General features: G+C 40.4%; 1 protein-coding gene across 1 annotated transcript; it reads right to left on the bottom strand.

Annotated features, from left to right (window-relative positions):
• Positions 1-13825: 13825 nt before the first annotated feature.
• On the bottom strand, positions 13826-15628 carry LOC108017829 (uncharacterized). Its single transcript, XM_017084981.4, has 4 exons — positions 15540-15628; positions 14876-15267; positions 14278-14439; positions 13826-14210 (listed from the first exon to the last, which is right to left on the bottom strand). The coding sequence occupies exons 1-4, from the start codon at positions 15544-15546 to the stop codon at positions 13911-13913; spliced, it is 861 nt and encodes a 286-aa protein (XP_016940470.3). The 5' UTR covers positions 15547-15628; the 3' UTR covers positions 13826-13910.
• Between the last annotated feature and the right edge of the window lie 177 nt (positions 15629-15805).

The raw sequence follows: 15805 nt of genomic DNA, 5'->3' as shown, positions 1-15805 counted from the left end.
GCCAAAAACGTTGACGTCTTTTACTGCCACTTCTTAATTTCCAAAGACTTTAGCTTGGCTCCGCACACAGAGATACGGGGTCGGACAATAGAATGGCCCAATCCCAATGCTAATCAACTGGCCAAGGTCAGAGGTCGACCTTCCCGCAGACCGACCGCTGCGTTTCGAGCGTTTCTAATCTGCCAATTCCCTTCGACTGTCTGTCTGACGGCGGAGGCAAAAAAAGAATGTCAAAATGTCTTTAAAATGAAAAATGTCCGAACATTTTGAACATTCGACCATTCGAACCGTCGGAGACAAAGGGAATAAAGATTATATTGGGTTTCTCGCCTGCACGGATGAGAGCCACGAACCCGAGAATACGGACGGGATGGCTGGATTTTCACGACGCCGTTTGAAAAATTCAATAAAAACGATTGGAAATTCTGTGGCCTTTGTTGTTGCTGCGCCCTTTTACCTTTTCCTTTTTTTTTGCTTCTTTTCTGCCGGTTTTTGCAAAGTTTCCGATTTCAAAAATAGGCAATTTTCACCAATGTGTCCCAAAAGAAAACCAATCCGACGTCTCGAATCTAATTCGTATAATGAATGTGATAAGATAAGAGGCATTCGGAGAAGGGATGAAAGAAATGTATCTCAAGAGGGGTTGAGATTAGGTGAAAATTGCTCTCCGCCTCAGGAGATTTATGCTGCACATGCGGTATGCGGTAACTTCCGAAGGCGGGCTCCACTTTGCTCCAAAAACAATTAACGTATGATTCCAGAAAGGAAAGTTATCTTGGGGATCATCATCTGGCCTCCATAATTTATACGATTGTGCGGTTTAAGCCGAAAACTCCAATTACAATAATTAAAGCTCTGGCGCAAACTTTACCTTTTCTCGCCTGGCAAAAAAGGAGAAACCACAAGAGCGAACCACCCAATTTCCACCTCCATTTCCACTTTTCCGCAGCCAGATTCAAACGCCCCAAGTGGGCAGGGCCCATATGAAAACCAGCTTAATACGAACGGCTTTTAGCGCATTAAATGAGCATTTATAAATCATTTCGGTAAGTACGAGTACCCGCTCTAAAGATGCGAAAGTGGGCAACGCAGTGGCAATTACAAATGCAGCACTTCCCTCAGGTAGCGAGTCCTCACACGTGGGATACTTCCCATATGCTTTTCGGTATAATAATAATGAATATTACATTCCAAATGCCACGCACAAGTTATAACTTCATCCTCGAGTGGTTGAACACAGGCATAAAACGGTCTTACGTGTAGGGTAACAAAATATTTACCAATGCTTACAGATGGTTCCCCAATGTATGATTAATCGGAAGTAGCAACAACAGAATGCTTAACACATCATTTGGCAATAAATTGTTCAGTTTTTCGCATTGTTTATTTTCGGAAAATGTTCGTAGTATTCTACGTTGAAAAGGAAAAATATTAAAACTTTCATATATGGTTGGTGTTGTATAGTTGTGTATTTCCCGGCAATCTTTCGTAATGGTAAACCTTAACAGGAACTAAACATCTTGGTTTATGAACATTATCGAAACCAGTCAAAAAACATTGGGTATTTTTTTGATGTTTTTTCTTCTACATTGAATGTATTGTTGTTTCGGTAAATGAACTACCAACTTAACTACAGGTATGGTAACAAACCACTTATGCGTCTATAATTCCCAACTGGTACTGGCGTTTTCTTCTTGAAAATACCCACAAGCCAATCACTTAAAAGTAAAAACCACATGATAATTTCTGTCAATCTTCACATACACATTCAAATGGTTAGTATTAGGACTAATGATTGTTTCTTTTGTACCACAAACCATTTAACATTTCTTTTAAAGAATTTTCATCTGTGGTATCTTTTCCGGCAAAATTGGTTGAAGTTTTACATCATCTTATCCGCTTATTTCGAGTTTTAACTAAGAAAATTGCTTAGGGACTGTCCATATATTGCGTAACCAAAATTTGGCCAGTTCTCAACCCCCATGGTAATCGTTTTCTCGAACAAAATACATGTTTCAGGGAACGCCCACACCTTCTAGGTTATTACGTAATATATGACCAGCCCCTTATTTAAGAATTAGTAATACCTAACACATCATTTTACCACTTGAAAATCTCCCGCGTTTATAAAAAAATGTATAAAAATCTTGGAATGTTTCCAAAATCATGACGTAACGAATGAACATGCGATGTTACTCATATTTGTTCAGCGAGTATATTCTGATACATCGGCTTATTGCCTTGTCGGCCCCTGAAAAAATTAAGTTCCTAAATCACTACTGGTTTTATAAATTCCGCAGCAGGTATTATTATTAATTCTGATTTCAAAAGCTTTTGCCAATTTGTAGTTTTCCAACCAATTAGTAATAGAAAAAAAATAGATTGCTTGCCATCAATAAAAGCTGTCTTTAAACAGAGCCAATAAATCTAGCGGACACTTTGAGGGTCTCACACCACAACATTCCGGTCCCTTCAACTTGTTGATGTTAACTTAAATCTTTTACTGCCCTGTTTGAATGAATTAATCCAGTTCAGTCGGCTGCATCTAAAGTGCCTCACCGGCAATTTGTCGTTGACATTGGAAAACTGGCGCAATTCATTGACAGCCCGGCCTTACTTTGTGGTTCCTGAATGTTTTTCCTGGCCCAAGGGCATAATTAAATTCACACTTGGATAGATTAATGGCATAAGAGAGCTTTAAGTGGTGGTAGGATATTGATTATGGGCTTGATGAAAATATTAAACTACTGTGGTGCAGAGATTTTAGCGCACACTAAAGAGGTTGGTATGATATGACCTTTTCGGAAGTCTGTTTGGCTGCCCATAATGGTAAATGGAATCTTACTTTGAAGAACAGATTGAACATTTTATTGTGTTTAGTGTGGTAAATATAAATAACCCCTAAAAGCAGCTTAATTCGAAATCAAAAATGTAAAATTTTAAAAGATAACATATTCAAAACTTTAATTTACACAGTGTAACACGATAAATGTAACCACAGTTTTGATTTCAAAACGTGAAAGTGCTTATCGAAAAGAGTCAGACCTCATTTGTCGTTCCTATGGCTTAGCTCGCGTTTGGATATTACGGTGACTTAAAGATTTGGTGAAAAACTCGATTTATAAGGGCAATATCTCTAAAGGACCTTAATTATTATGATTATGCTATGAATTTCATGCTTTCTCCAATACATGAAATTAGAATAGCCCCTGTTTATACAACACAGACAAATTCATGAAATGATATTAGTAAAGCTGTCAAATGTTTTGAATTTGATATAGAGCTCTATGGAGTAGTAGGCTGTGAAGTAGGCTGTGCCTCTACATTTCGTGCATTGGGGCTGAATTCATAGTCAACTTTCGTGTGTTATCGAATTCATGAAAAGGGTTTTATGCACACACGAATTTTCCCATTTCATGAATTGATTTCATGAAATAGGCATACCATAAACACAGTAAATAATAGTTTAAACAAAAACATAGAGAAGTACAAAATATAAATAATTTGGCTAGGAACATTGAACATCAAACGGTAGACTTAAAAAATCAGTGGAAATAAAGGAGTTGACATTTTTCGAAATTTTAAAGACTATTTCCCGGTAGGTCCAAAAAAATTGTTTTTTTGCATTATTAATATTTACGTCGAAAACACGTAATCTTGGAGATACATGAAATCTTTAACGTGCTTTAATGAGTACTTTCAGAATTTGAAATCCAAAGTGCGGATTCACTCAAAACCCTTAAAATGTTGCATAGTGTTATAAACCTTAATGGTTATTTTTCAATTATAATTTTTTTTAGAACGGTCTTACAAAGGCGAATATTTTAAAAACAACATTTATAAATCCATATGAAATGTGGAACTTTAACAATTAAGATCCGCAACCTATTATTAGCATAACTTAGTTAGCCCTTTGAATTGAATAGTTATATGGTTAAATGGTAATTTCCCTTTTGACCACTTATGTACTAAAGTTGTTCTGTAGGCCGGAGATTGTGCTTTTGCTCTGCTATGAATCTAGACTTTGGGAACTCAATCAACAAGTCAAGTGGCACATCGATCATCCATCAGTCACTTGTAGAGTCGACGGACAGCCGTGTGATTGCTAATTAAATTTCATCTGCTGAGCACTTGAACTTGTCGTTGTCGTTGGTCTAATTTATCGCCATTATGTAACAAATGCTAAGCACATAAATTGCTGTTTAGGAGCACCGAAAACAAATTGCCATTGGACACAGAACGTGCTGAGTTTTGGAGTAGGAGGGCTAAACTTTTTCCAAGCCGAAAGTTTTGTTCCAAATCAATTAAAGGCAGTTCTTGGCAACTTTTCCCCTCGGCTCGTTTCCATTGTGCTATAAGGAAAACGGGGGCAAACTGTTCAGTACAGGTTGTCCCGTGTAATTCCATATGAATCCATTAATCACAAACAGTTGGCCAGCGGTACTGGCGCAGAATATGCATCTGATCAAAGCAACTGCGCCGAGAAAACTAGAAAAATGAGACAATCGTTAGTTTAGATTGATATTAATTTACCCGACGGTTGGTCGCTTCCTGCTTGTTAAAGAAAAAGATATCAGTTACCAGATGATAATCCAAACATCCCCCGTTTTTCATTTAAATTGCATAATTTCGCAAATTTATTTAGTAAGTGTCAATGTCGGTAACACTTTTCTCGATCTGTTTGCCGTCACTTGCTAATTCAATTCATCAGTTCATAATTCGGTCGTGTAATCAAATAAAATGCCAGAATTAAGATCCAATTAGTGTTCCATTATGAATATGGATGGTCCCGTAGTCCGCATCCCGAGTCTCAAGTTGTCCCGCTCCCTGTTGCCTTATTTTTTGCGTGCCTGACAAAAAATGCGAATCCCAAAGACCGAAAAAAAGTATCAATTTACCAGCGGTGGAGGGCAGAAGGAGCGTTGCGTCAAGGAGACGCCGGGTTCTTCGATGGACTCAAGACAAGGCGAAATCAACGAAAATCCTGAACCGGAAACAGGAATAATAACTGCGAGAGTGCACTGTGGGCATAAGGGTGACCCAAACTGTGGCATCGAATTAAAGGTGTTCCCTCCATTTTATAACTTTTTATAATGTTGAAGGGGTTCAGGTTAACTTTATTTTAGATTTCAGAACCATAGCTTAAGACTTTCTTGAAAATAATTTAGATGGTAACATAACATCATAAGGTAAAGATTATTTTGTTCATATTGAAAAGTTCTTCGGGTGATCCTAAATGATGTGATAAGTTCAAAGCCAAGAAAGTCCTAAAAAAAATGTACCATGACTTGTGAGTATTTTTAATGGTTATTATTAAGTTCTTTATAATAATAGGAATCAATTTTTCAGAAAATATTTCAAAATAACTTAAATGTTTTGGAATCCTAATGCAGGAAATCAAAAGTTCTTTATTTATTGAAAACATTGGATTGAATCCTACCTGAATTTTAAAATAAATATGGATTGGGTAACTTTTTGACCATTGGTAACTTTTTCTTTTGAGTTTCAGAGCTTTCAGGAATACTTTCTCGCAGTGTTCCGGTTCGGGGAACTGCGGGAGCAATAAGTATTATTCTTGGACGGGGGCTTACCATTGAGTGGATCTGAAGACTGCGGAGAATTGATTGATTTGAGTGGGGCAGGGCTGCTCAATTGTCTCAAACTGGCGGAGATTTAGCTTTCATTTTCGCTGGCAAAATGCTAGCAAATGTTTAAAAGTCACTTTGGCAAGACAAATGAGTGGGGTGATGGGTGGTTGGGTGGTTGGGATGTTGGGGTGTTGGGTGGTTGCCTAATGGCGCCAGCTTTGGTGGCTGTTGTAATTAGTTGATTACACAACTGAAGCGAAGCTCCACTCGCCGAGAGGTTTTTCTGTTTGCATTGCAAATGAAGTTGCCACCGTCGCCTGGGTGGCGCTTTCAGTGGCTCGGGGGGCGGTGGGTGGATGCTGGGTGGCTTGTCGAGTGGTGTGGTGCGGTGTTGTGTGGTGCAAAAAGCTGATACTGAGACAGCTGCATGACATTGCTATTTGCACGCTGCTCAGCCGACTGAATGAGTGAGTTTTTTCCCGTTCCCTTGGCCATAATGATGTCGAGTGTTTGGTCGAGAGTTCACACAAGCGCAAGGAATATGGCAAAGTACACAAAGTACTTGTGCTTTTTCTTGCGGTTTTATGTACCTTACGGCCTCTATAACCCGGACATTACCAGGTCAAATGTTCTGTAATTTGCAAAAAAAGTATAGTGAAGTTAAGGTCTTAAATTCTTAAAGCTGGCCAGTTCCTAAACTTAAAATAATCAACATTTTCAAAATCTTAAAATTTTTTCAAAATATAACTTTTCAAAACAAATATAAAAAAAATATTTTAATATAGAACGGAAATTAAATTAAATTATTTATTACAACTTCTATAGGTCAACGTATATGTAATACTGAGTTATAAACTATTAAAACTCAAACGGTCTTCAAAAAACTAATCAAGAAACCAATTAAAAAGTACACTCTCAACCAATTTTTTTCTTTTGCTTATATTTCTTTTAACAAAAGGAGGTTTAAGACGACACGTTTTGCCACTTACTGCAAAGATTTTTTTAATTTCATACAAACAGAAACGGTCACCCTTGTTACAATCTATAAAAAAAAGAATTTTTTTGCATAAAAACTAAAAAAGGTTTTGATTTTGATGCCATCCATGGAAGTTGGACTGTATTTACGCAGGAGCGACTCATCAACCTGGGCTCGAACTTTTTTTTTTGCAGGGCCCAGCTTATTGAATTATCAGCATGCCGCAGCGTTTTGAAGGGCTGTTTTCGCGAGGGGGTGAGGGGTTGGAGGGGTTCTGCGGCGACTATGTGAACCACTCAGGCGATGCCTTTCTATGTACTTGGTATGTACAAAAAAGCCTGAAACCGCAGTGACGAAGGCAGTAACGAACGCAACGCGCAGCCAGTGAGCCGTGCGGTTTACATAGGCGATAAGCACGCTCGCAGCACACACAAAGATACATATATGTACAATATATGTATGTACACTCGCCCGCCCACTTGACGTCCAAGAACAACAAGGCGGGGAGCGGGAATCCGAATCCAAGGAGCCGCAAGAAGGGTGCTTTTGGCCACTGGAGCGGCAGAAAGTGTATAAAGCGTGTGGCAGGGAAAGGAAAGAAGCGGCAGCGGTACTGCCAAAGGCAGCAAATGAACCTAATTTGATAGCGCACACAGACTGCTAAGCCCATGTACAGATACAGATACATATATATCTGAGGGCAGCAACAAAGGCCCACGAATATACCGCGTTGGGCTGGCAACGCTCATTAAATACTCTTTCAGCCGCCGATTTCGTTACGTTACGTGCGGACATTGGATGGGAATTTAAATTGGTAATGCGACCGTTGCCGAACTCTTGGTTGCTCTTGTTGTTGCTGTTGCTGTTGGTGCCTTTCAACGTTAACGTCCTCGACACTATCGCACACTTGAGCACATACTTACAAACGTACAAGCGGCCAGCTACATATGCACATACATACCTACACCGAATGCTGTACATGGCATTTTGTACATACAAAGTCGCATGTGCCTGTGTATGCACAGCAAACTGCAAGATACAAGATACTTGAACAGGGGCGGAGTACCAAGGGGTTTCGAGGTTAAGAGGGTGGAGTGGGGAACATAAAGTTCGTGTTAAAATGTCACTTTCAAAATAAGTTATAGGGATTGAACTCTGATTACTTTGAGTTATAAAGTGATGGGTAATGTAATTGGTAATTATTTTTTATTTTTTGTGTATTTTAAATGTAAAAAAAACTTGATATCCAGTTTTTTAATCATTAAAAATATATAACAAAAAATTTGAACTCTTAATCAGTTAAACTTTGTCAAAATATCGATCGAATTTAAATGTCAGATTTATAAATTATTTAAAATAGTAAGTTTTACTCGTAGTCAATTTTCTATGTTAAATTTTTTTTTTATTTTTAATTTTTTTTATTTCTGTTAATTAAATTTAAATTCATTCCCTAACCATACTACATTCAGTTAGCATTATTCTATTCAATGGCCCCTCAGAAGGTTCTAGACCAAACCCTCTAAACTGTACCCCTCTGCCCTGCGCCCCTGCCAGCACTTAATGTCCCATGCCCATGCTTCATGCTGAAATATGTATTTTCGAGGCGCACAAGCTGCGCACATAGAGCCCTCGACCCCCTCTCCCTCCTCCTCCTCCTCCTCTGGCTCTCTGCGTTCCACTCTGCAGCACCCCACCCCCTCTCCGCAGAGTATTTGCTTCTGCCTCTCCGCCTCTGCTTCTGCTTGTGCCTGCGCCTCTGCTTCTGCTTCTGCTGTGCCGCTGCTTTCGCTCTGCCGGCGTCGTGGCTGCCTCGACCGCTATTTTTATGTACCAGCACAAATACATGCACATAAATTGTTGCCGTGGCAAAGGCAGCAGCAGCAAAGCAGCAGCAACAACAACTTTCTGTTCCTGCCACATCCACGTTGGACAAAAAAAAAAAAATAACGAACAGGGTTGCATGCAACATGGAATGGACATGGACATGGATGGTTTTCCTTTCCTCTGCTCCCCCTCTTTCTCTCTCTCTCCGCATATTCCTTTTTGCTCCGGCCTTTCTATTGAGCAAAGACACTCTCTCCCTCTCTCCCTCCCTTTCTCTTTTGCCTTTCCCTCGTTCGCCTGCGCTTCCGCTGCAACGCTGCTGCAGCGCTGTTTGTTGTTGCTGCTGATTCACACATTCCTAATTGAATTATCACGCAGCAGATGAGAAGTATGTACTATATCACTCTAACCCCCATTCGCACCCGCTGCCCCGTAGTTCCACAAAACTTATTTTTAGACTCCGAAAACTAATTAGAAGAAGCGCAGTCGAAATCTTCGCTCTGCGGATACACTTGCAGAAATTGGATCACTCAATGTCATATTGTAATGGTACCAGATATTCCAAAGCCAATATTTAATAATACTTTTCCGAAATTAGTAAAACCTGGATCATATAACATTATTTTTAAAAGTATTTTGAAGATACGTTAAAGATTGTCGGGAAGCTAGCTACACTGTGAAAAATATAATTATTTGAAGGCCTGATTTGTATCATATTTTTGCGGTATATAAGTCTAGAGGTAAGAAACTACACAGCCAAAAATAATTTTAAGAAATTACCGTTGGTCTAGGGCACAAAATAATATAACTATTAAAGGATCCACATTTTAAATAATATCTATATCATTCAGAACTCTCCCTTAACCTATTTTAAAGGAGTTTTACTTAAAAGAAAATGGTTGTATAATCTTTTGGCTTGGGACCCCTTATACTCAGAAAAATTTCGAATAGGTCTTGAGGGAACGTCGCAATTTGTTCGTGTGTACAGCTTCAAGCGCTGCCTGCGCTGGCGTCGCTGCCCAGATCGACGTAGGCGTCGAGTGCCGGGGTTTTAAATTCGAGAAAGGTTTTCGGTTTCGGTGTCGATTTATATACCGAAACGCCCATCACCGAGCGTTTAACAAAAGCCTCTCATTTCCATTTTATGTACATTTTTCAGTTTTTCGCTTTGCGCTGTCGTTCGTTAACAAAGCAGGATGAAGACCCCGCACCCCCTCCCCGGACGACACAGAAAAAAAGACCCAGAAGACTACGTCCTAGTACCGTCGACGTCGGCAGAGCTGAAAACCCTCCCTTTCGCTCAACACAGAGATAGACCGACATCGAATCGCACTTGGGCTTTTCAACTAATTGTATCGCCTTTTGTTGTACATAGGACTTTTTCCCCTATATACTTGTGGGCATATGAAAATCGTACATACTGGTAGACCCCATCTCCAGAACGGCTTCATTCGTTGCCAGCTAACCGCTGTGCCCGGCAAATAGATACAGATACCGAGATACGGATACGTTTATGGAGGTATGTATGTATGGATATAGCAGAGGTTCAGATACTGTGACAGCCCAGCGGCGAAATTTTGTCATTCCTCTCGTCTGCAGAAACTGATAGTCGTCCCGTCCCCGTTGTTATTGTTGCTTGGGCCCCGGAATTCCGAGCATTTTCACAGTTATTCCGAGGGTTGGCGGCAAAAAAGCAGCAAAAAGTAAAGGAAGCTGGCTTCAATGGGGTCTCCGATAGCATCGGAGTTGCCTTTTAATATCTCTTCACTGGGACTTCACTTGGATGGCAGGATTACGCGTATGTGAGTGTGCTTCCTTTTGCAATAGCAAAATTAAATTACAAGAATTTATATTGGCCGAGGGGTATGTGACGAGGGTGGGTCTTCGTGCATCCCAAACTCCATATATGGCTTTAAAATTATGACTCTGTCGCTGCGAAGTCTGAAGTTGACAGGGAATGGAAAAGCTGGTGCGTAGACTTTGGGGTGTCGTTGCTGATATTCAAATTAAACGAGTTGAACAAGAAGGGCTAAAATCCATAGTCAGCTAAAATTATTAAATTCGATTATTTAATTTTCCAAGTTACTTTAGATCGGATTTTCCGGGTATTTGCATTTTGCTTTTCATTTCTATTTAGTAAATCCTTACTCTTTCTTAATAAAAGAATTTTACCCCATACACACAAAAGCCTATTGGTCAAATTTACCGATATAACAGGAAAATGGTCGAATTGGGGATTGACGGATGAAAAAGTTACTATTACGTAATACATTGAAAAGGAGTAGAATGGGCCCAACATATGGATTGTAGTTAAATAACAATTTATATGATTATTAAACCCATTAAATATAGTAAGCAAAATACTTTTTTTTACTGTTTTTTTAATTGATAAAATTAAAATATACGTCACTATAGCATAGTAATTTATAAGTAAAATAAAAAAGAAGTAATTTTTCATTTTCTACACCTCTTTAAGGTTTGACTTGCACTTGACTTATACCTGGTGTAGAAGGCTTTCAGAATAAATGTTTTAAGCAAAGTCCTAACTTTTCAGTCTGTGATTGAAGTGGGAGTCTTGCTACACGGAGTGCTAGACCCAGTTGAGAATTATAAAGCAGACAACGCAGAAAATATGTAAAGATGTTGTTCCTTACTTTTCTGAGGAAAACTTAACGTACAGCTTTCTTCACAAAACTAAGGTAAGGTAAGGTACGGTAAGGTATGACGAATAGCATAGGTAATTTACTATTTACTATTGTAAAGGGTGACTGAGTTAATATTAGTATGGGTAACATTAGGGTAATTCAGGCTGTCATAGTTAGTTTACTGTTTACTATTGAAATAACAAAATACAGACCTAACCTTAACGTGACTGAGTTAATAGTAGTTTAACTATTAGATAACAAACAAAGTAAAATAAATATATACAGAACTACTTTAGATGGTAAATTTCTGTTTTTCATAGTCACATAACTATTTGCATTGATGAATTTAGTCAACAAAATATTATTGTGTGTAGAAATAAAGCAAAGAATATATCATTTTTAAGCTACTAATTGTAATTAAAAGGATTTAACTTGTATTCTTAAAGAGGAAAATGGGGTTGGATCTAGAGGGTCGGTCGGGTATATTTAAAGTTCACACAAGTTCTTCCTAGAAGTTCGACTTTATTTTTTTAAAGTGACCTACAGCCTGTTTACAAAGTTTTTAAAGCTTAAACTGCTTATACAACCACGTCTTAAAGTGTGTTCCACTTGGTTAAAACCAGTTTAAATGGAAGCGGTAAAAGCGACGGCATTTTCATAGCCCAGGTAAGAGGCCTGAAAAAACCAGTTTGCATTGCCAACATTTTGTAAAAGGTTTCATCAAATGAATAACAATAAAAATGCGTCTTGAACTTTCCTAATATTGTCAAAAGCAATCACAAAGTTTATGATGTAATGCAATGTAATAGATTTGATCAAAAAGATACCGCCTCGTCTTGGTAACTTGCCACATTCAGTTGGCCACGTCCACCAAGCCGAGGAACTTGCCACGCCACAGAAGGCCAGGCCAATTGTGTTGCACGGATGAGGAGGGGCCTGCTTTCCAGCCACCCAATGAAAAGAGCTGCTCTTTTCCGACCAATGGCAGTCGAGCACCCAATGCGAACGCGAGTAAGAGGGAAAGCATGGGCGAGAGCGAGAAAGCGACAGTGTGTAGCATGAAAAAAACGAACAGATACATATTCGGCCCTCGGGGTATATCTTTACATGGCATCTACACCCCATGTAGAGAATTATCGGAAAGCTCAGAAAAAGCTCTACAAAGTGAAGCATAACTCAGGGTGCTAACGGAACTAAGAGTTTGAATCATGTTTCTGGTCGAAAAAAACTGCCTCAATTCCTTCTGGATATCACAAATTTATTAAGTAAAACTATTTTATGGGAGTTTCTGATAGAAAGGAATAATGGAAAGTTTCCGGCTAAACCACAGGGTGCCTGGCTTGGAAATTAATATGGTTTTTCATATTGTATATCATCCTGATGTAGCCCTTTATTCCCCACTTGGTGCCCCTACACTTTTTTACAGTACCGTAAATATTAATTTTTAATTTATTATATCTTCTTGTTTTTATACTCGCGTAATTTAACTGTGCAATTAGAATAACAATAACTGTCAGGGATGATTACACGGTAAATCATTGTAAGAGCACGCGGATTAGGCCGAGGAGTTTAAAGATATTCCAGAAGAACAAGGTCCAGACAGGGCTCCTTTGGTTGGCAGAGACCAGTTTATCGACTTGCTCAATACTGAGTTAAACCATATATATATATATGCATTAAGCTTTGATTTAATATATTAGTATATATTTGTATATTCCCTACCAATTATTAATTTAGTATTTTTGTTTCAGTTGCTCGACCTTCATCTCGCCTAATTACGTGAAACTTTTCAAAAGGGTAGACCGTAGGTTAAGGGCCGCAGTGACCCCCGTCAGTCATCAGAGCTTCAATAGAAGCTGCGGCAGCTGCTAGTCGTTCGCAACCAGAGGAGCCCTGGAAGGTCAGCATTGCCGCCGTGCAGACCGGAAAGCTAATACCTCCTAATACCGCCCCCCAAAAACGTAAAGCCAGCTCTGTTAGTTAATTCCGAAGCCTACATAAACAAAAATGTTGGCAACGAGATGAAACTGGCCGAGACTGTGGTCATCGTTGTATACTTCATACATATACGTGAGCACCGAAAGCTATTACCAATCCTTTCAATGGAAATCAATCGGCTGAATGCATGTAAAGAGTACATGATGTCCTTATTGTTAGCTTTGGAAGCCATCGAATTACCGGGAAGGATTACTGGTTGGTAAAAATCTACCGAGGTATTTATTAGAAGATATTGGCTACGAAGATGTTACGCAATAATTTCTGTATCGTTTTTTTTTCATCATTTATTCGGCTACTTCCCCGCAATATGAGTATTGAATAAAATTTCGTTGACCTAAATTCTGTTGCTTGCTTAAGCTTAAGTGGGACTAAAACGTCTTTATAAGCACACAGAGAATAGCTATACCCTTTACTCGTAGAGTCTATATAATCATGACTTGCCGAGTCGATCTAGGCACGTCCGTCTGTCCGTATGATCGCTGGGATCTCGGAATGTAACTATAAGAGCTCATTTCAGATTAGGATTCCTTAGCTTCAGTTTCAGTACAAGTTTGTTATCCGAATGAGCCAAACCTACTCTAAAGTCTGTCTAGCCTCCACGTTTCTATAGATTTTGTTTATCAATACCCATCTACCAGAATAACAGTGCTCAATAAGGTGACAACGATAAAAACTATCTTCTTATTTTAAAGTTAGGACTGAGCAGAACTTAAAAATTCCATGAGCAAGAGTAAATCTTTATTTTTTATATAATAAACATAATCCCTTTTCCCCTGAAAAATTCCGACAAAGAGTTACAGTAGGAAGTAATTTTTAATGAATCAAGATGAGCTATAAATTAGTAGGCAGACGAAACGGGGGACTACGAAGCGGGGCAGCCTAGCCCTTGACCAGGACCTCGTAGTGGTCTAGACGGACCTCCTCGCCGCCGAAGGGGATGTAGAGGCAGTGGTGCGACTGGTGGATCTTTCCGGGGGTCAGGCTTCCGTGGTGGTGGGCGCGGCCGATGAACAGGGGCTCTCCGTCGGAAGTGCGGCCGCAGAGCACGGCGTTGCCGGGCACATTGCCGTGGCTGTCGTGCACCCAACCGTATCCGTAGCCGGCCAGCAGTTCGTAGTCGTACTTCACCACCTCACCGCCTCCATAGGGAACATAGGCACAGCCCTTGCTGGGAATCACCTGGTGGATAAAAGAGGATATTTATGTATTTTACAGGACTTTAAGCCTTGGCATTTAAGCCACTTACCTTGGCTGGCAGCAAATCGCCTTCGTGGAAGGCGCGACCCACATAGATCTGATCACCATCAGAGTCGTGACCGCCAATCACTGTTCCGGGCACAATGTTGCGTCCGGAAGAGGCGACCCAAGTTTCCGGCTGGACCAGCACTTCATAGGCCTCCAGGCGGTGCTGAAATTACAAAGGAGTCGTTAGTTTTTGGGGATCGTAAAGGTAAAGTATTCGTAAATATGAAAATTTAAGTGTAATATTGTTAACAAGGACTAAAGAGAAAATTGTTGCTCATAGAAAATCAATATAATATATATATATTTAAAAAGCGTGTCAATAAAGAAATATAAAGAATTCCGAAGAAAAGTCGGAAAAGTAGTGATAATTTAAATCGTGACTTTTTTCGTAAAAAGAAATAGGTTTAAAGTTAAAAGCAGTGGTCGTCAACAGAAGCAGAGCATACAATGAAGTGCTTAAATTTGTAGAAGTGTGGGTGCCAGCCGCTGTTTCATACAGTATGTATAGGCAGAGCGGTGGCAGAGCGTCGGCAGAGCCATTTTCTATCCCGCGGGCCGCTTGCGCTGCTTCTGCTGATTAAAGTAAGGGTTGAACCTACCTCCTGTCCGCCGTAGGGGATGTACAGGCACTGGTGCGAGGGATGCACCTTGCCGGGCGTGAGGCTGCCCTGGAAGTATCCACGACCCACGTACAGGGGCTCACCCTCGCCGGTCTGGCCCACACGGATGGCGTGGGGCGGGACGAAGCCACCGCTGGCCGGGATCCAGGAGTAGTGGTCGCCGACGAGGACCTCGAAGTCGTGCTTGCTGATCTCCTCGCCGCCCCAGGGAACGTAGGCCTGCTGCTTGCCGGGCACCACCTTCGCCGGCAGCATCTCGCCATTGTGGTAGGCACGACCCACATAGATGGGATCCTGGTCGGAATCGTGGCCAGCAAGAATGGCGCCAGGTGGTAGGGCTCCGTAAACGTTGGTGCTAATCCAGGTGTAGTCTGCAAGCAAGTGGAATATTTGGAACAAGGTTAGATGTCACTATAAGTTAGCTCAACTAGGAGGCCCAACTGTACCCTATTAATAAGACCCACTCTGTCTATTTCGTTATCTAGCCGGGGGTGATATCGCCGGATCTATGGAAAGCTTCCAAAGCTCCAAGGGATTTCGGTTGTCAGGTGAGCGGAGTATCGATGACACCTTGGCTAATTATGGCACTCAGTTTTCGCAGGAATATTCTTAGTCACGAACTACTTTTCACTTAGTTTCTCACCTCCCATGTTGTTTTTTGTGTGTGTGTTTCTTGGTTGATTTAGGTCTGGAACGTAGTGATATATACTCGGTGGCTCCGCTCTGTTCGGGTTGACTTTAACGACTGTTCTCCAGCTCCGCATCGGTTGCGCTTTAAAAGCTGTTGTGTCGTCTTATCAGTCGACAGTGTTAACCGACTTTGATAAGATATCTTAGTCACACTGGCTTGGACTATGAGTACATGTATGTGGGTTTCACAAAGGGATCCTCACATTTTAAGGGGGGTTC

The sequence above is a fragment of the Drosophila suzukii genome, chromosome 2R (assembly GCF_043229965.1).
Source record: "Drosophila suzukii chromosome 2R, CBGP_Dsuzu_IsoJpt1.0, whole genome shotgun sequence".
NCBI classification, from domain to species: Eukaryota; Metazoa; Arthropoda; class Insecta; order Diptera; family Drosophilidae; genus Drosophila; species Drosophila suzukii.
This window is presented reverse-complemented; position numbering and strand designations above follow the sequence as displayed.

Coding starts and splice junctions, on each gene's coding strand:
- LOC108017829 (XM_017084981.4), bottom strand. Junction 14,440..14,875: donor TCCCCTACGGCGGACAGGAG/GTAGGTTCAACC, acceptor TTGTAATTTCAG/CACCGCCTGGAGGCCTATGA. Junction 14,211..14,277: donor GCGATTTGCTGCCAGCCAAG/GTAAGTGGCTTA, acceptor TTTATCCACCAG/GTGATTCCCAGCAAGGGCTG.